This window comes from Chelmon rostratus, chromosome 15 (genome assembly GCF_017976325.1).
Source record: "Chelmon rostratus isolate fCheRos1 chromosome 15, fCheRos1.pri, whole genome shotgun sequence".
In the NCBI taxonomy this organism is placed as follows: Eukaryota; Metazoa; Chordata; class Actinopteri; order Chaetodontiformes; family Chaetodontidae; genus Chelmon; species Chelmon rostratus.
In genome coordinates this window covers 12,196,653-12,218,621 of record NC_055672.1, presented here as the reverse complement: position 1 = coordinate 12,218,621, position 21,969 = coordinate 12,196,653, and the positions used below count along the sequence as shown (strand labels likewise).

General features: G+C 42.4%; 1 protein-coding gene across 1 annotated transcript; it reads right to left on the bottom strand.

Moving 5' to 3' along the window:
- Positions 1 to 798: 798 nt before the first annotated feature.
- Positions 799 to 2,331, bottom strand: LOC121618861 (cannabinoid receptor type 1B). The gene has a single exon (XM_041954490.1). The coding sequence runs from the start codon at positions 2,329 to 2,331 to the stop codon at positions 901 to 903; it is 1,431 nt and encodes a 476-aa protein (XP_041810424.1). The 3' UTR covers positions 799 to 900.
- Positions 2,332 to 21,969: the final 19,638 nt, after the last annotated feature.

The window sequence follows — 21,969 nt, the reverse complement described above, 5'->3', positions numbered from 1 at the left end:
ATGATAAAAATAGACATATTTTATATATTTATTGAATTCTTGTCCTTGCTTACACACTGTTATGGGACACAATGGCACAATGGATGCTTCACAAGCGTAGCTTCTCACAAAATGCTTTAACTGTTTCATAAGCACGTGTGTGGTAAACAGCTATATTACATTTCCGAATAACTTTAGTCCAAAGGTTTTTGATTTGACCAAAAAAAGTTCATATTTGCAAAGTACATGTTTAAAAAATAAAACAATAAATAAGTACAATAACATTAAAATGTCAAATTTCACGCTATCATGGTCTTACAAAAGTATCAATAGTTGATTTCAAATCACTACTTTGATGCAAATTTTACAAGCAGTGTGATGCCATTCAAAACTGACATGTTGCATGAAGGTAGACACAGTTTCACCTTGTATTACTGCCACAATATTGCTATGATATCATGTGAAAATAGAAAGACCAAAGGGAACGCCATATTTTTCTTCCCTAAAACTGAAATCTGTAACTTTATGCACATTCAAACAGCAAAGATGACAGAGCAGAGTGTTGCGTTTGTAGCAGTTGTTGCAGAAAAATATGCCCTGAGCCAACTGGATCTCGCCAATGTGGCTGTTATTTACTGAATGAAATGAGATCAAAGTGGCATCTTCAACGAGACTTGTGCAACCTTACAAACCTTTTCACAAGAAGAGAGTAAAGAAACATGTTCATCATGGCATTCCGCCATGGATATAACAATATATAAATATTACAGATTTCAGCTTCAAAGCAACAAAAACTTGTTTTTCAGTCCTGTATCTGGGTCATTTTTTTGGCACATGTCACAGTAACAGAGCAGTGCACAAGGAGGACTATTTTACAATATCTGCACGTCACAGCTGGACCACAGCAGGGCAGCTTGTCTCTTAGACCGGCTCTGCAGTAGAAGTCTCAGTCACCCCAGAAACGGTAACCTGGGCTACCTTTACTCGAGTCTTTCCACAGGCGGCTCCATCTTTCCCCGCCCCGCCCGCTGTGCATCTCACACTCCTGCTGTTCCAGTCACTCTCAGCGCTGTTGTCCAGAGGCTGCGTTCCTCCCCGGCACATATGGCAGATGTTGACGAAGGCCCTGCGCAGGTCCTTGCTCCTCATGGCGTAGATCACAGGGTTCACGGTGGAGTTGAGCAGGCAGAGCATGCTGCAAAAGGCAAACACAGTCTTTATGAAGTCGTTAACCTTCCCAAATAGGTCGTAAACCATGATGGCTAGAAGTGGGCCCCAGCAGATGATGAGGGCCACCAGGATCAGAACCAGGGTTTTAGCCAGACGGAGGTCCATCCGTGCCTGCTCGGGCCTCACTGTCTGAACTTTAGTCCCCTCCGCGGTGTAGACAATCACACTCCTTTGGGAGCTGCGGCTCAGCATGCGGACAGCATGGTGGTGGGACTTCCAGAGGATGAACATGTAGGCGTAGATGATGAACAGGACCAAGATAGTCGTCATGCCGATCCAGAACATCAGGTACTTCTGGTCGATTAGAGGGAAAATGTCCGAGCAGACAGAGTTGAGACGTTTGCAGTTCCACCCAAGCAGCGGCAGCAGCGAGAAGACGATGGAGATGGTCCACATCACACTGAAGGCGATGACCGCTTTGGTCTTTGTGACGATGCGTTTGTACGCCAGGGGCCTGTGGATGGAGATGTAGCGGTCGATCGCAGTGAGAAACAGACTGCCAACAGAGGCAGTGAAGGAGGCGATGACCCCGGCCAGCTTGAAGAGGAAAATATTGGGGCTGTCCTTCCTATGGAGGACATGGAAATCCAGGAAGCTGTACACAAAAATGATGCTGCCTATGAGATCAGCCACAGCCAGGCTCCCTATGAAGTGGTAGGAAGGCCGAGACCGAAGCGTCTGGGAGTGCAGGATCACACACAGCACCATGAGGTTCTCCAGCACTGTAAACGTACCCAGGGTGAGCGCCAAGATGGCGATCGCAAGCTGCTGACCTGGAGTGAGGATCATGAAACACTCCATGTTGTCCACAAGGTCCTCCCCGCACTGTGCTGCCCCTCCGCCCCCCACAGACGTGCCATTACTCAGCAGAAGGTCTGATACGTTGGTGGGGAAAACGGGAGCGAGGCCACTGTAGATGGCCTCTTTATTTCCAGGGACGAGTCCGGGGAAGGCGTGACTAACGGAGGCAGAGTGAGGTTTCTCAAAGTGGAATCTGCTCTTGATTAGAGTCGAATCGACGGAGGGGTCGTCGTAGCTGGCGTCGTTGGAGCCGAGATACTGCACACCTGTCGTTAAGGTGCTCATTGTGGTGCCCGCTATCCTGTGCAAAGCCAACTTCATGGCTGGTTTGTGGCTGTGTGGATGCTCGGTGCAGAGGGTGTGTGGTGTAACAGCATTAGACCCATGCAAAAGGACACCTATGAAGAAAAAAAATATTTTTTTTTCATTAAGAAAAGCACTAAATATATCTTGTTACATTTAATTATTAAAATATCTAAATGCATGAAGCAGCATCGATATTTATTAATGATTAATATGGCGGAAAATGAATTTGTTGCTGGGAGATATGGGGGAATCTGTGTATCAGCCAGCTGACTCCAGAGCAGATGCATCCCAGACAATAGTGGGAAACTGAACAGTTGATGACAAACCTGTCCAGCCTCAGGGGAAATCATTGCATTAAGTATGTAGGACAGCCCAGCTTTCTTATTAATTAAAGGAGGTCATTAAGCATTAAGCTGCTTTTACTCTGTAATCATTGGATTAATTAGCCATCAAGGGAGGGACTAGATAAAGAGTGCACATAACTGTCCAATGAACCATTTAACATTTTTGATGTCAGTAATGATGATGTCAGTTATTAACAGTCAAGTTTACGTGAAGATTTTTGAATAAGACATTACTGAAGGAAAAAAACAGCAACAATTAAACATGACATGACCCCTTGTGCATGAGATTAGTTTGAGAGAACAAAAGCAGTCTGGATCAAAGCTGTGGTCGTACACTTGGAAAAAATAACACCCCAAGAACAAATTAACGGAAATAAAATAGCACAGAAATCCAAAATTATCACGAGGAAAAATGATTTAATATAATAAAAGCTTTAAAAAAAAAACAACCAAAACCTACCTTGATTTTCTCAGAGCAAACATTTCACTTTGATCCATGCTGGGGACAAAAAAAAAAAAAAATCAGCTGAACTGGGAGTAAACCAGTCTGTTGTTGTTGTCTTCACTCTCACCAACAGTTAAAGCAACTCCACAGAGGAGCCGGAAGCCGTTGTGAAATGCTTGATGTTGTTTTGTTGATTTGCCGTGGGACCGGTGGTGCGTTCACGCTCCGTGTACTGTCAGTGTCAGAGCCAGTACAGCCGGACCCGCAGCCGCCGAGGAGCGTTTGCGGCGCGGGCGGTTATAAGGCTGCCTTTGTGCGCCTGCTGGTCACGTGGTCTGAGGTGTTGGAGCGCAGTCGGAAGCGCATCCCTGAGCAGCATCCACACCTATTTCTACAGACAGACGACGCATGAGAAGCAGGCTGGCTTCACTTCTGTAACTGTTTAAGGACACCCCCCCCCCCTCTTTAAATGTTTTTTATTTTATTTTTTTTGCTTGTCTTCTGACTTGATTAAAAACCAGCGTGTAGAAAAAGCATTGAAATGGTGACCCTTAAATTTTCCACTAACTGGGCAATTATCATAAATCACTGTTTTTATACCAAATAAGGAAATATTTCAAGGTTCAGCTTCAACATAGAACTGCACAACGCTCCCCTCCACACCACACACACACACACACACACACACACACACACATATCAGATTAGAATTAAAAACAATAAATAGAGGCAATGCAATTAAATAAAGTGCAAAGGTAGCAATAATGGAAGGAATAAAAAGGAAAATTGAATTATATTAACAAGGAAGTGTACAGTATGCTATCTTACACAGTCACTATTGTTTTGGGAAATAGATGTCTAATTTCATTTAATTTATTTATAAGGCCAACTCGCATTAATTAACATTTATGTATGCAGTCCTTTGGTGAGATGTTCTATAGACAACGAAGTGACAGATTATGAAATGCAGTTTAGACGTCTTATGGACAAACTGTTATGGTGTTGCACTGTCATCACCCATCACAGATATGGAGCGTTTGAAAATTCATTGTATTTAACCATGTGTTGCAGCTGGGATATCTGATACCCCAGACAGTATTAATATCAGTGTTTTGTAGTGGTTAAAATCATGTTCAGAAGTGGTTAGAAAATTTACTCAGGTACTGTTCTGAAGTATAATTATGAGGTACTTGTGTTCTACTGGATAATTTCAATTGTATGCTGCTTTATACTTCTACTCCATTACATCTCAGAGGGAGATATTGCACTTCCTGCTCCATAACATCTATGTGATAGCTATAGAAGAATTTACGACTCACATGATAAGTGAGTTCATTATACATTAAGCCAAGAGCATATTTAAAATGAGCTCTAATTTGACAAGCTACAACATCAACAACCTGCTTACATATTAATGCACCAGTAATAATCTAGTAATATGAAATGTGTGATAATACCACTGTGAACAGGGACATTCTGCATCATCAGTACTTTTACTTTTGATATCTAAAGAGTCTTTTGTTGCTAAAAGTTCTATTTAAAATTTTGCATGCATGACTTTTACTTGTAACACAGTAGGTATTCATAATATTGCTAATTATACTGAAGCGAAATATGTGGATTCTTCCTCCACCGCTGTTTTTCAAATTAATGTTACCTCATGCTGACAGTGTAACTAAAACAGACACCATACAGTGTCATTTTAGTGCAAATTTTAAAGTGACAGTGCTGCTGGAAGTCCATTCTGAATATCCTCCACTATTTATCTATTTATTTACTGCAGTTGGGGGTCACATGCACACACTATTTAGAGTCCCTTTCCTGTCCTGCGCAGCTGCGCAATTATTTCCACTATGCACTCCCAGCAGAGCTATCTCCCAAATTACATGTATCTTGTTGTGGAAAATACATGACATTTGGCGATGCAACATCATGAGAAAACAATGAAAGGCACTGCACATGATGCCAGTGCCTCCAGTTTTGGCAGAACAGAAGAGGCTGAGGAGTCATCCAACTAATTACTGAACACTTGTTATGCTGCGCTTGAAGCAGATTCAAGCAACCATTGATCACTTGTGGTAGAAGAGTACATCCAATATGTACATTTTATGAATAGTTTACTCACACAGTGTAAGTGAAATCTTATGACTGCGGATTGTGTAATCCTTCTATAATTAATTCAGATGTACATAAAGTGACATTGCTCTTTGATGTTTCCCTTTTGATCAGGATAAAGTTTTACTGTGACTTTGGCATCTATCATCTCTCAAAGCAGGGGGCAGAGTAATCCACAATCCATCATAGTAATTATCATCAATATTTCAGTGTCATTCTCACCAAAGCATCAGTGAGAGAGACAAAGCTGTCTGCCATGACAAAAGGCTTCTATACCACTGTGACAGCGACTCGTCAATTTTTCTAAATCCTCTTCCACCATGTGGGCCATGCAGTTATGGGAGGCTGCTGCTATTGTTTCACGTCCATCTGCCTTTGGTGGTGAACATTTCAAGTGATTCACAGTGATTGATTCTTAGCAGGATTCCTCACGAAAAAGCACCATAATGCATCTCATTTACTTTCGATCCTTCTCCGTTTACAGTCAGTTGCTATATGAGTGGCCGCCTGCATTATGAAATCATTGCTTTCAGTCCACGCAGGCTTCATATGCTCCAAAATAGACACATTTGAGCAGTGCACAGAAGAAATGTGTGATTTCTGTAAGCTGTGATGCAGATACAAGACTATTCTGAGGGAAATGTTACTTGTTTAGTGAAATCAGAGAGGAAGAAACACTTTAGTGGTTACACACAGAGCACGCTGTAAGAGGAGACTCTAAAGCCGGCTGTCTGCCTCTGATGTGTTTGTGTCGAGAGGTTGGAAGATGGGAGAGAGTGGGGAGGGAAGGAGGGAGGGCGGGTGAGGAGGAAAAGATGCATAAATAGGGAAGGGGAGGAGGTTGTGGCTGAACACTGACGGCTCTTAACAGTTTCCTAATCTGCCACTTCTATATTCTGTTCCTCCCCAGCTGGAGACACTTCATGTTGTGGCCAAGGTGGCACGGCAGAATGAGACGGAGCTCAGTTCAGATCTGCTCAGCAACGAGAAAAAGCCCAAACACACTGTTCGCTAAATTTATCCAGTATCGTTTCGTGTGTTTCTCCAATCTCGTGCGCAGGAGGGTGACGCGCATCCTCGCCGATCATCAGCCATCAGCCGCCTGCATCCTCATCAAACAATTAGATGCAGCAACCTGCCTTCATTAAGCAAATCAGGAGGTGTTTGTTGATGCGTTTTCCAGAGACTTTTAATTGAGCAAACATCTCAAACATCTCAAACATCTCCAGGAAACAGCACCAGAGAGATAAACAGGCAGAAGTGAAGTGCGGAAGTTCCCCATCACATTTTTGTCCCGCCTCACATTTTCAGGACAGATCTTCCTCGCAGCGAGTAACAGCACAGCAGAGAGGATGAAAAAGTTGTGACTTGGAGCCTTCTGTGACTGAATTTCTTCCTGGATGAAAAAAAAAGAGATCAACTTTCTCTCCACCAAAAAACACCAGCTCAAAAAGACGTGATTCATTTCTTTCAGCTGACCAAATAAATAAAATTATAGTGCACGAATTTCTGTAGCAGAAACGGTGGCTTCTGCTGCAGAACCGACAGAATAACAGCATAATGGTCAGTGGGTAGAGTCCCCTTCATGCACCATTTAGTCATATAAAGACCTTTTTTATCTCAGCAGAACACAGTGGTAATCACAAAGACTTAGCGGGTGGTTCAGTGAATGCTCACTTGTGCAAACACTATGCAAATGAACGCTACAGGCACAGATGAATTACTCAGGCAGCAGCGCAGAGCTTCAGATCACAGCTCAGCTGAGCTGCTTCTCTTGGTGTTTGTCCTCGTGGTTTTCAGGTGATTCTGTGCCTGCAGCAGGAGCCCTGCGGCCTCAGAGGAAACCGCAACCCAGAACAGCCATGATCTGGAGTGGCCTTGGCTGATTCAGAGCCAGATCGTTATTCATTTGCCCTGCACCCAGCTGCAGACCTGCAGAGACTGACGAGAACCCAGAATGGTCCTGACTGCCATGAGACCAGCAGTCTCCTGTAATCACATGGCCCTTTTCTGTCAGGAAGAGGAGCAGCTGTGAAATTCTGTTTATTTTTAGCTGTTCACCTCCTCTTATACATGTCATGTTCGGTGTAGTGTAAAGTAAGTCGTGTAAAAAGTATTTAAACCTGCATTAGCTGATGTTTTGGCCACTTGGGGGCTTCGGAAACAAGATGTGGACACAGCATTGACATATTTTAAAGTTTTAAGTTGATATAATGAGTTTAGCATTAGCTTTCTTTGGAGTCATGTTTCTGGCCACTTGATGCATGTTCTCCTTTTAGTCCGGCCTCCGCAAACACCTGAGGGAAATCTTGTCATAGTCTGGCTTTATATCCCTTCCTCCTGCTGCAATCCCACCTTCCCCAGGCCCCTTAGCTGCTATTCTCCACCACCAGATTCCCTCAGACTTTTCTGGTCGCTCTCCAGATCCACTCCTGTCTGCCCTGCGGCTCTTCAATCAGCTCATTCCCCTCACCTGAGTTTTCTTCTCACCTGCACCTCGTTCCCTCAGCAGCCTCTTGTTTCATGTACCAGCCCAGATCCTTTTGATTCCACGTCAGACTGTTGTAGTTGACCAAATCTGTACCTGTTTGCCTGCCTGTCTGGACTTTTCCCTGTCTCATCCCTGCCCTGGACTAAAAACAACTGCTGTTTGGACTGTTTGGACCTGCCACCCATTGCCTTTGAGCTTTTCTGTCTTCCCTTTTGATGCACACTCCCTGCCTTCCTCTATAATCTGCATTTGGTTCCTTCCCCTGCTGCCTCGTACACACCACCCATGTCAAACGTCTGGCTCTGGCTCCTAAATGCTCCACTATGTTCACCTGCTGGTCGCTAGCTGTGCCTGTCAGCCAGTTGTAGCTGGACAGGCTTTCAGAGCTGAAAACAGCTGCAGCTGAATGAGGTACTTTAAACTGACATCAGTGACCAATCCAGCAATGATAAAACAATATGAATCCATTAGATAAAGATTTATTGCTCAAAAATTGGAATATAGCTGAAGTTACACAGCAGCATACTTCATTTTTAGAGAAGTGTGGAGTCTTACAACCTCAAAAATGTAGTAATTATAATAAATCTAATCAGAAATAAATACAGCACTTGAGTAAACGTATGTTGTGACGTTTCACCACTGCGGTTTGTAAAAGTGTCACAGTTTGAGCTTGATTCCTGCAAAGTTTTTCCATGGAAACATTTCATACCCACCACTGCACTTATCCATCCGCATTCTGCTCACTGCATCATGTTTATTTACCCATTACCGGCAAATGCATCGAGCAAACAAATTCAGAGTGCTCTCACATCCCGGAAGACTTTGTTTCATCGCAGAAGACCTCTGTGTCTCAGCTTTTAGCTTAATCACCAGATGAAGAGACTCCATCACAAATGAGTTGACATTAAAGAACAAACAGCTGAAACATTTTCTTGTCTGTCTTGCCCACAGAGTTATAACATTAGTAGCCGCACTTTGCATTTGTTTTAACTCCTCTCGCTGCTTTCAGCCCCCTGAGAGGAATTAAAATTCACCATGAAGTCACAAAAAATGCTGCAACATATGCCTCTGCACTGGTGCAAGATGCATTTGCTTGCAGGACAAACAAACTAATTCCAGTCTAGCACATAGTGTCCATTAGCCTAAATGCATTTGTGGTGAGCAGCAAAGAGTGGGTTGATGCAGCTCGACTTTGTCTTTCTTGATGGATGTTTTGCCATCAATTGCACATGAATCATTACTACTGACTGATGTTGGATGTGTGTGAACTCACCAGCGTTAAGAGAACAAAACCAAAATTGATTAATTGAATGAAAAAAGGCTTCATCTGATGCTGATAAGCTTTTAATAGTTGGTTTTTATACAGTATTTTGGTATTGGTGCCTTCCCACTTTTGTGCATAAAAATGTCTGGCAAACAGATATTTAGACTTACTGAGCAAAACTTTATTGTAATGCATCTATTAAATGTAACGTATCTATGAATATTTCATTCAAGCACTGTCCTCTGGGTAATACAGCGAGCCACTGGGGGTTGAAAAAAGTCTGAGGGTTACGATGCCAATATCGCATATACTGTATGCCATGGCCTTCTTAATGAAAGGTTGAGGTCAAAGATGAACATGTGGCAGATGACATTTCAACTCCCACTGGTTTGTTTAAATGACATTTCAACTGCTGTCATACTCCGAAACCAGGCTACTGTAATGTGGAGCACTGGGTCTGTGTACAATGTGTGAATAATGTGAGCTTTAAACCAGAATAAGACTCTGTAAATACATCACAGGAGTAAAGTGTAATGTGCACATTGTTCCTTTATTTCCTAAAAGATTTCTGAGAAATGTCTTGAAAGTTTCATGGATTAATATTGAGGAAAAACTGCTGATTTAGGTTTAATTGTGTGGATTTTAAAAGTTGTTGATTTCCAGAGAAAAGACCTGCTCATTTACAACCAACAACAATATGTATTCATCATCATTTACAAACTAAAAACTTGAGTCTCCGTACAGTGTATGTTGAATTTCATCCTTGGCTGCTCAACATTCAGCTGACCTTAAAGGATAACTTTCGTTTTTTACAACCTGGACCTTATTTGTAGCATTAAATATGCCCATTTACTCACCCAGACAACTTTGGTGGCATTTGGGGTCGTTTTGAAGAAATTAGCCCCAGAGGAGCGCGCGTATATCCGTATGATACAAGTACTCGGGGCACCCATGCGCAGCCTCTATATAACACATGATCTGTGGCGAAACTCGTTCATATTCCAATATTTTGTTCTGATATGCTGGTGCTATTCCCCTCTGAGCCCGTGGTGGCATGTTATCAACATCCGGCGTCTCTAGACAACTACCTCTGACGTGGATGATGTCATTGTCGAACGCCGGGCACTGCGAGCAGCCGGCCACTGCGAGCAGCCGGCCACAACACAGCTAACTCTGCGACGGTCGGCTACGAATACGCAAATACGAATTATAGCTGTGCCAAACTACAGCTAAACTGGCCGACCGCCGGCTCAGAGGGGAATAGCACCAGCATATCATAACAACACAGGTTGTAAAAAACGAAAGTTATCCTTTAAAGACTGTAGCTTGTGCTAGCTTAGCATTTCAGTGTAAGAAGTAGCTTTGAGTACTTTGCCAGGTGTGGAAGATCCAGTCCTGAAACTTCACAGGTAAGGGCACCTGAAGTAGGAGGCGAGGAAGTAGGGAAGGGACCATCAGCACCCCACTTCACACCCCTGGCCCACATTTGTATTAAGTCTCGGATCACTGTATCCCAGTTTCGCTCATTCCCGTCTTCTCGAAGAGCTGAGGTGGAACCACAGACCATGTTGTTATGGATCACACCAGCTGTGATGCCAAATCGGTGTCTATGCTGCAATGGACCACATGACATGCGAGACGTGAGTTTGGCAACACGGGTGAACTGTGCCAGATTTATTATATATGCCAAACCATCGTCGCATGATCAACTTTAACATGTTAGCATTTACATATATGTGTGCTTTGTTTTAACATTTCCTCGTTTGATAAGAGGAACGTCCAACGGCAGTTCATCTGTTCTGCAAGACGGCCTCGAGTTTGTTGCGTCTTTATTGCAGCATCGCATCAAATGTGACATCAAAAGGCAATTTTTCATGTTCGCACATCCTGGTGTATTCGAGGGTCAACACTTGGACGTGAGCTGACAGCGATCACAGTGTGATATCTGTATCAGCGCGCAAAGACGGATTCGATAAGAATCCTTGTCAGGTAAAGCTCATGTCTGCTCCTCCTACAGCTATCACAGCCATCTGGGCTGGAAAATAGATTGATGGCTACAGAGCATAAACAGCCCTGCTGGCAGCCAGCCATCGCGCTGAACTTGGCGAATGGAGATGAGTCCTTCACTTTATACCTAAACCCCCCCCACCCACCCCTCGCTTCTTATCACCTCACAGCTTGTGGCCTGATTGACTTCAGGCCTACACGTATGTGGACTAAACTTCAAATCATCTGAGGATATGAGACAGCACTATATTACACAACCAGTGTCAGTATATGAAATAAAGTAAAGGAACTACTCCTGGGTTGTTTGCGGTGACTTTTGTCAAGTCTTCACATGTAATTTAAATAGAATAAATATTTTTCAAACTGCCTGAAAATCTCAGTTTTTCCACTGATTTGTTTTCCACCGCTCTGCTTGTATTACTTTAAGTAATAACACTGAAGCCCTGCAGCAAATTAAGACAATTATCAGTCTCATGTCTGACTTGCAAGCTGAGCGGGCTGAAAGAGCTGCCCACAAAAAGCTGTCTTTCTTAGCATTTCAGGTGCATCACCATGGAGACGCCGCCGCACCACAACTGCACAAGGTCACCTGGTTTATACTATTGTGCTTCGGTGTGTGCTCCTGTGCGTTTCACTCTGCAGAGTATTGGAGACGGCACAAAAGAAGTGCTCCACAGTTGGTTGGATGATAGTGGATTTGAAAGGCAGTGGATGAGAGTGTCGTGATCAGTCTCTGTTATTATTTGGGCCTATCACCATGCCAGGATTGTCGTCGTCCTTCAAGATAGATTGCTTTTTCTTTGCTTAGTAATAGTGCGCGCCGGCACACGCCCTCCACTACCTCCCCTTAACGCTGCACAGCAGTACTGAAAATCATTTCTCATCAACATGGCAGCCGTCAGTAACGATTGATCATTATACGTTTTTTGAGCATAAAGAGGTTCACCTCCTATATCTTGAATTATTTATTTGCAACATGTTATTGTATTTCTGTCAGTGGCTCCTTTCTTGGCTCTCAAGAGCTTGAATTCTTTTTTTTTTTTTTTTGGGATTCATCACAGCAACAGATTAAATTATCGTGCTTGCTGTTCAAGGTCAAGCAGACCCACTGCTTTAAGAGCTTGCTCGCATTGAAATTTATCCTAGTATGCCAGTATAAACATCTCTGAACAAGATCAGATCAAAACCTAGTATATGGCTGTGTTGTATGTTTCGGGCTGGCCCCTGCTTTTCGGCAAAATGGTCATAAATCTAGAGATAAGAGGATAATTCTGGTGATATTCTTTTTGTTTTTGTCAAGAACTGGTCATGAACATAGACTTTGATTTTTTAAAAAGCTGTTGTGAATCTATATTCTTAAGCTGACATGGCTCAGATGATTTTGTGTAATGTGAACGGGGTCGCTCATGGTGACGAACCCACAGGGAACTCAGCTCTGTTTTGATTCACTCTCACCATTATAATAGTGCCATTTTTAGCTGCAGCTAAACAACGTATTTCCTGTTTCGAGGGTCTTGTTGCGGCTATTGATTGGTGGTTACAATAGCCAATAGCATTGAATGTGCATTACACCGCCCCCTGCCATGCAGCTAACTTTAGCGGTCCTACTAGCAAGTTTGATGACAATTAATATACAATTTTGAGGTGGTTTTCTTGCCAGGTTTGGCTCCTGGCAGCCAGGGTCAGCTAACAAGAGCACTAGCAGTACTACTAACCCAGCTAACAGCAGCTACACTTAGCAGCAGTTAGCAGTTCTAGCAGTTAGCAGTTACTTGGCCAACAAGTAAAGCTATTTGTCCAGAGATGAAGACATCAGAGGGGACATCAAAAAATATTTGGGGCCACCACCCCCCAAGTGGCCACAGAAACTTTGGAAACAGGGTAAATTGCGTACTCGGTGGGGACTAGTTTTAACAGACTGGTGCTCTAGTGAGTATTTCTGAGTATTTATGGCTTCAGGAGGTGTATGTATCATCCAATTAAACTAAACTGTAGCACCCATGTCGACCAACAATGGAGCTTTATTAGCATATGAGGAACAAGCTAAATCACAGACAGTTCTTGCTTGTAGGATGAATTCATTGTTGGTCTTTTCATGGTATCACACATGTAAAATATCACATTGCTTATCCTCTAATTTTTGTTGGAAATCACAACACAAAGCCATTTTTGTGTGTTTATTGTATCTGCAGGTTATCCGGTTTGCTTTAGCCTCTTTTCAGAATACGAGTAATGTTTGGAGACATGTTTTATCAGTTTCAGTTTAACACAGTTTTGGGTTCACACGGGTTCAACCCCCATCAGTCTCTCTCAAATAATGTTCATGGATGAGGTTAGAGGTCACGACCACCAGAGTCAAGAGTTCATTGTTAAGTTGCGATTGATTAATGACGTGTCACGCAGCGACACCTGTTCCTACAGCGAAATCAGCGTTTTATCCGTTTTATCTTCTGACGATCTCCAAACTCAGATTCACCGAATGCGAGGCTTTCTGTGCAAATCACAGCTTGTTTCGCCAAGTGTGTGTTTCTGTGTGTTAATGTGTGAGCGAGTTAGTGTTCGGAGGTCTGTGGCATCAGAGAAGGTGTCTAAATTACTGCTTTGATGTACGAGCTCTGGGAGCTGGGGACAGACAGCCAAATATTACATTATGAAAGGCGGCAGGTTTCGGCTATAATCATTAGAAAATGGCATTCATGTGAACTCTTAATGCTTGCTATAAACACATTGGAAATGATTTTTTTTTTCATCTTTTCACTTTAACACTGTTCACAAAATGAAGGTTAAAGTGTGTCTTTCATTTTCATAGATAGAGAGACAAAACAATTTTATCTGCAAAAAAGCTTCAAAAGTTTCCTGTCCTGGTGATGTTTTTATTGTTTTTTATTTGTGTGCTTGTGTGGCTTTGCATGATGCTCCTACTAACATCATAAGTGCCTCTCTTTGTAAGAAATTTGAATTTTAGTCATTCCCACAGAGCTTTTTTGTGTGTGTTTATAGAAATCAAACCCAAATGGATGGCAACAGTAGGGATGTTGGTAAGATAAATAGAGGATAAGAAATGGTGTGGCAGGAGGTTGGTCCTATAAGCAGAATAAAAGGTAGAGTTTGAAAACATCACCATTTTCTCTTTTGTTTTGGAAGCTGTTTTACCTGGAAGCTGAAAGCAAACAAAGAAAGCGAGACCTGAAAATGCAAAAATGCGGGTAATTGTCAGAAAAACAAGACAAAACAAGCAACACAAGGCGGCTTCTTCCATACCGTACTACAAAGAATGTAATTTTTCTCTCCTACAAGTTGTGACAAGTTTATCCTGAAGGTGTTGCCAGACTGTGGGATCATTAAAATCAAAAGGTTTCATCTCGTTGTCAGCCTGAATGTGTTCTGTAAATTTAGTATGTATCTGTTATTTAGTATGAGATGAGATGCACATGTTTTACTAAGGGTGGCACTAGAGGAAATGTAATGCAGTGTCAGCCATGTCAATGGTTCATCCATGGGGACCATGAACGTTCTTGGTTAATTTCATGGCGATTTGTCCTCCATAGGTTGATATTTCTTGTGTCTAAACTTTGGCCTGTTTGTAGCACTAAAGAGGAAAAGTTAGAAGGCCTAAACATCATTAAGAGTCAAACTTTAGGAAGCACAAGTGTTCAGAAGTTGTGGGCGATGTTGTGTCCTGAACCAAAATGCTGAACCAGCTGACTAACTGGAACCTCAAGGCCATTTGATTCGGCCCACAAGGCAATTAATAAAGACAAAAAAACACTACTTTTTTCAAACATAAAGATAATAACACAAAATAGTAGACTAACATGTTCTTCCCAGTGGTCCCTGAATGCAACAGGCATGTAGCAGCTGGAGATATGGTGCAGATATGGAGTGTCGTGCATCCAAGTAAAATGGACAAACGATTATTTTTCTGTTGATTTTTTTTAAAAGGTAAGCCAGGGTGCCTGAGTTGGCTTGTGGGGACGAGCGATGAAAAAGGCTAATCTCAAGTTATTACAGCTACAAACATGCTAAACTGGATGAGCTGTGAGGACAAATGCGCTTGGATGAAGTTAACGCTCTTTAGGGAGTTTGCTTTGGCCAACAAGCAGCTTTCACAAGACCACGTCTTCTAACAGAGACAGTTTTATGCAGGTGCATGCATGAAAGTTTTGTGGCGGGCGAGCTAGTAGCCAAGAAGCTGAAACCTCATTCAGAAGGAGAATTTGTGAAGGAGAGCCTTGTTGCTGCTGTGGACCTGCGAGCACCGGACAAAGTAAAATTGTTGTCAGTTTGCCTGGAATAATTCAAAGAGATGAAGAAAAACCTGACGTGTGATAGCAAGTGTCTGTGTGATGTGGCCTTTATGGTGGACATCACCGATTACCTCACAGAGCTGAACCTCAAGCTCCAGCAGCTTCTCAGCTCTCTGCTTTCAAATGTGAAATCAATTGAAGTGAAATTAATGCTGCGGCAAGTGTAGCTGAAAAGAGGAAACACTGCATGTTCCTGCTCTGCAGGAACAAAAGATGACATCTGAATATGCTGCTGAGTGTGAAAACTCCTTCAGAGGTTTCAGGACATGAAAAGTAAACAAGAGGAACTGAACACATTTGCTGTTTAATGTGGAACCAGCTGATGTGCCTGTAGCATGAAATCATTCAAAGCAATGAGCTACTGCTGTGAGCAGATCCTTTCAAAACTGACTCTTGCAACTCAGCTCTGGTTAAGACTGACTGACCGAGACCTAGAGAGCAGCTACGAGTAGCATCATCATCATCATCATCATCATCACTACCATCTGACATCAGACCCCTCGCCCAAACGAAGTAGTTCCAGCCATTGCAATTTAGAGGTTAGAGTGATATATGTCTTCAATAATTTAGTATGGCCCTCAAAGGATGTTATAAAATCTGAAATAGTCCTTGATAGGAAACAGGTTCTCTGCCCCTGCTGAAGGCCTTTCTGCTCAGAGTATAACATCAGATTTTCTTTTATTTACTGGGTACAAATGCAAATTTGGATTTTAAAATCTGATGGTGGCTGTTGTCACCAAATATATTAGGATTCACCGTCTGAGGTCCATGAGTTTCCACGTACATTTCATTGAAATCTGGCCACTAGTTTTGTTGCAGAAATATACCCTCAAAGTGGGGCCACACTAAAATTTGTGTAGCCACTAAAATAAGTGCAAATCACTGCTGACATTCACGACTATCCATGCCAGGTTTTACGTGAATCTGACCAATAGTTGCTGAGATATTTGCTGTGCAACAAAGTGCTACACAGATGGCTGTATGAAGCATGCAAGGCTTCTGTAAATAATAGACAATTAACACAATAACACAAACAGCAATGACTCAAATACTGATCGTCTACAGTACACACACACACACACACACACACACACACACTCACACAAAACATGCATCACAACACAGATGATGGCTTTGCAATAAAAATACTATTAGACCAAAGCAGACATAGATAAAACAGAATGTAAGAGAAAGGCCCAACATCATGACCACTCACGATCAAACAGATACGGAGCTGAGGGTCTTCACTGGACACATTTGGTGCTTTTCTTAAATCAAGCTGTTATTCTGCCTTTTTTTTTTTTTTTTTTTGAGAAATAATCAGTGACTACCCAAAACCAGGAAACATTTTTTCACAACAGACTCCACATCTGACACTGCTGCTTCCCATTTTAATCAGGCTGTGAACGGCGTCCTGTGGAGAGTAACTCTGTCTTCACATCCTGTATGATGATTGTCTGATTGTTTAAGGCTGAGTCTGTGATGGTGGCTGTTGAGTGAGTCTCCGTGTAACGTACAGCTGCAGTAACTTGTATTTAAATCATTATCTTATTCCTCTTTATTACTGTTAAACATTAATTGGGACTGAGAGATGAAATTATCTGACCGTGTACAATTCCATGCTGTGTTGGGACTGTGTTGTCCCTGTGATTCTAGCAAGAGTCTAAATCTATACATTCAATTTATCAATTATATATGGGCATCTGAATAAGTTATCTTATTGATTCATACGGTTTGAATACACAACATGCTGTGGAATAATAATTTAATTTATATCTATGTTGAGACACTATTTCACGCAGACATATATAGGAAAATAGGAAATTCTTCTGAGAACCATTAGCTTCTTGTGACAAAACCTAATTAGGCAAAAGTAATTTCATGACCGCACATTATCTCACTTAAGCTTTTTCACATGTGCAAAGATTTAATATCTAGGCAGCATGGCAGGAGCAGGATGTATGATAAATTAGGCTTAAGCCACAGATGTTATCCTCCTTGAAACATCTCCTGTCAAACTGGCAGAGGGTCAAAAACAAAGCAGTAAGTCCAAAGACAAACAAAATCCAAAGAAACGGGGGGGCAGAGTCCATAAATCCAAACAGTCCAATCCAGGGAAGCCTAAGGAGGGACAGGTGAAAGAAATCTAACAATCAGGTGGGAGGGCGGGAAAACACAGGAAGTAAATAGAAGATGCCACATGAGGTAAACTTTCAACATAAAACAGGAAATAACTAAACTAACACTCGAAACCATGACATCCAGAGGGTTTATGAATTACTAATTATTGCCCACAATGTGAAAATTCGCCTTCAGTTTAACCATAGGCCATACCATAAAAACATACACAAAAACATGCACATACACAATAAAAATGCAGAATTTCTTGCACATTTCAGAGGAAGGCATGCATCAGAACTGTCTTTGTTAACAGTTTGACTTTTTAGGAAATATGCTTAATTACTTTCTGATGGAAAGTTGGATGAGAAGATTGATACCGTCTCATGTTTGTAAAGTATGAAGCTACAGCCGGTTAGCTCACCTTATCATAAAGGCAGGAAACTGGGAGAGACAGCCAGCTAGTCTCCGTGCTAAGCTAAGCTAGCATCTTATATTTACTGCGCGTGCATGAGCGTCTATCAACCCTCTTTTGCAACTGTTGGCAAGAGAGCAAAAAAGCGTATTTACCAAGGCTGAAGCATTCCTGTAGCCCAGCGTTGAATGTAAGTTCTGCCAGAAAGGATTCTTTGAAAACATGAATATGCTTTAAGCGTCAGAAGAGGGCATGCATCAAAGCTGGCTTCATTTAACCCCACAACACACCGCTGTGTCTGTTGTCATACAATAAATGCAGTTGTGTCAGCTGGGGTTTCATTTTTTTTTAATTCTCGAGTATCATTCATGCACAACAGGTCACATGCGTCTGAAAGGAATATTAAGTGTGTTCATTATTCGGGAGTAGCTCTGAATCCGAGAGAGCCGTGGCAATCACATTAGCAGATAAACGCAGAGGACAAGGAAGACGCCTACGAGTTCCCGTGGGAGAGCTTCCAATTAACACTCAAGCTTTCTCCCTGACATGTTGGCTGGCTCAAGAATGTGAAGACATGGAGAGACAGAAAGGCAGCGCGCTCAGGCACACACACACACACACACACACACACACACACACACACACAATAGGAATGCACTATTTTTTTAAGTTGAAATGTATGGACTCATTATGGGATTTAGGTGCAAAATTAACACACCGGGACTCTGTGAATTTAATCTTTTCTTTGGAATAAACACAGACTATTTACGTGGTCTGATTAAGGTTCTCTCTCTCTCTCTTTCTCTCTTTAGTCTCTCCATCTAAGACTGAGATATCTGAGCAACTGTTGGATGGATTGCCATGAAAGTTTGTACAAACGTTCATGGTGCTCAAAGGATACATCTTAATTACCTGCTTGACCCTAGCGTTTTCCTAGAGCTCCACCACAAGGCTGACATCTGTGGTTCTAAGTGACAACTGTTTGGAGGATAGCTATTAAACATGTTCAACACATTAATGAGCCCCTCAGGAGGAATTGTTATAACTGTTTTGATCCCTTAGCTCGTCCTCTAGCGCCACCATCAGGTTATAATTTCAGCTTCACTTTGCTTTCTGACCAAATGCCTGCAACACCAAAGCCGTCAGATGTTCTTTGTGTTTCATGCTTATTAGCAAACGTTAGTATGCTAACACTCAACTAAAGAGGTCAACATTACCTGCTAAATAAGTAATGTTAGCATGGTCATGAGCATGTTAGCATGCTGACGTTAGCATTAGCTCAACCGCTGTGCTTTGAGCAGCCTCACAGAGCCGCGAGCTGTAGACAGTTAGACATGAATTAAGCCTGAATACTAATAAAGATGTTTTTTGTAATTTAGACCATTATTATGGATAAGTGTGACATATTATATAGATATATGTATGTCTATATGTGTATATATGTATACACATACAGTATATATGTATTTGTATCTTTCACAGAAAAAAGCATGATAAATTGTACTTTCAGTCCTTTTGTACCTGCAGTCTTGTTTTTTCTCTTGAAAAACTGCGTAGTGAGGCTCTTCTCTATCTGTCTGTGTCTAACAGCAGCTCCGCTTGCGTTCTGCTTCCTAACCCGACTGTAGGCAGGTCCACTATTCTGACGCAGCACTTTCCCTGCTGCCCCTTTGAAAGAGCTGAAAAAAACTGACATTTCTCCTGTGTTGTCTCTGGCCTTTTCACTGTAAGAGAGAAACGTTGATCCCTGTTTGATCTCTCCGTCATGCCTGCAGACTTTTGGCCCCACAGTTGCCTGGCATCACCAGAGTCTATGTTTTATTTAAACGCTTTCTGCTCGTGGCAATTATCGGAGCTGGGGATCCTCTGAAGAGGAGAGAGGGAGACGTCTCTTCCCTCCTGTGGAGCAGAAAACTGAAAATAATCCTGCCCCTCAGGAACTCACAGACTAAATTGTGGAGACTACAAATTAAGCTTACAGTGTACAAAGGAGACCTTCAACCTCTCGAATGCAGTACACGAGGGTCGTAGGAAAACCAGGCTAAGCTGTTGGTCACTGTGCCAACTGTCTCTGGGCTTAGCAATGGTTTTTAACAAGTCTCCTCCTTGGACGTGCTGCCTTTTCAGCTCCAGCTTCCTGATGTAAAACATGAAATTAAAACTTTCATATACATTTATCAGCTTCATCATCACTGGTGAACATGGGGTGGAATACATGTGAGTGCTTTTCTTACCAAAGCTGCCTTTTGTGATCATGCACTGATTTATTTGCAGTTATTCTAAAAGACCATCCAGCACAGCAACGCACTGAGATAACATTTTCGAGTCCACACTTCAGCTCCACTTTGCACACACTGTGCTGATTGCGGCTCTTCTGTGGTTCGAGGGACAACTTGTACACTTCCCACTGTTCAACACGCTGCCCACAAAGGCTGATGTTATTGAGGCAGACAGCAGCCTTTTCAGCGCTGTCAAACAAAGAAAGGGCACCGCTACGGCAGTGCTGCCTCTGAAGCGGCGAGGGCAGCTGTGTGGACACGCTATAAAATATTTGACCCCACCTGAAGAAAGGAAAAATGTGCTCTGTTCAAACAGAAACCAGGTTTTTGGATTTCGGTGAGACGGCTTACCTCACTGCTGTGATGTTTTTGCACTGTGTGGATGGTGCGATGGCGTCTCCTTCCCCAGTGGCTTTCCCTGCCAATACAGACTATCAGGTTCTGCTTCTGTGCATTAGCAACAAATTACTTCATGTCTGTTGTAACTGGAGCTGAGAAAATGTGCCACTATCTGTGTGCCAGAGGATTTCTTACAAGGGTGTCAAAAGCAGAAAATGTAAAAGCTTTTATTAGCTTAAAATGACTTGAAGCAGCAATAAACTGTTTCATTTTAATATGAGGCCTGACAGTGTAAAAAAAAAGTCACTTTTTAGGGGTTTCCATTACTTAGAGACCAGGATGAAGCTGCGTTCAATCATAAAAACAAGAACAAATGTTGCACAGTGTAATCCCTCCCCCACTCCACCCCCTGAAGATGCAGGATGACTTGATAAACTGAGGTGTTAATGTATTCCAGCTTGGAGAACGCCGAGGCACACTGTGTGCACTGATGTGACATTAATGACAGAAACGGGACTGTCAAGTTGCACATTCACCCACACATGCACACTCACATTTCTGAGGCCCGCGGGTGACATTTTCCAACTACCAAAGCAGCTTGCTGTGTGTTATTGAAACGCTGCTGGCTGGGTTTCTGGGGGGGGGTCTCCTCTAAGGGTGCATTTTGTTTGATGGCGATGCTGACAGGACAGAGCAAGCACGGCTGACACATTGTCAGTTTCCTTCAGTCAGCTGGAACCTCATGTTTAAGAATTAGGCTCATCGACAACTTGTCAGGGCTCATCTGTGTCTGTTGGAAAGAAAACGAAATGGTAGTTAATACGGAAGCCCAAAAAAACAAGAAAAAATAGATGCAAACTTGTTCCTTAAAAAACTTAAAAGTTCGTGTGTCAGAATTTTGACTTACTAAGTCAAACTCGTGAGGCAGAAAGTCAAAACTGTGATATAACATGATACAGTTTGTCTGCCAATCATATATTGGCAGAACGGAAATCAACAGATGGGAACTGTAAAAAGAAAAATACATTCAAAGTTCTGCAACACAGCAGCATGTTTTGGAAAATGGTTTGGCTGTGATCAAGGATGGAGGGGAACACATTTTCTGCAGAGGGTTTTGGGGTCGTCCGCCATGAAATTTGGAGCGTCGAACACATCATTTCCTGCATTCTGGTGATTTTTTATGCACCAATTTGTGCCTTTTCTGCAAGTAATGGTGGAAATGTGTTTATTTATGTAAAGGGATTCCAAAAATGCAGGTGCCAGGTGGCGATTGAAAACATGATGGAATATAAAGCAGTAAAAGTAGAGCTTTTTAGCATTTTTTTTTTTTGCACTGGTAGATATGGGCTTCCATGGGCTGAGTCTGGAGCAAAGGCACAAACACATTACTAAGGACCACAGTCTAGCTGTGACCACACGAACACACACCCAAGCAAAGTCTGTTGTTTGTTTCATCTCCAATTTCAGAGACATGCTGTCATCAGGAGCCCATCAATTCATCATAACTGTGAAGCCAGCCTTCCTTTGGG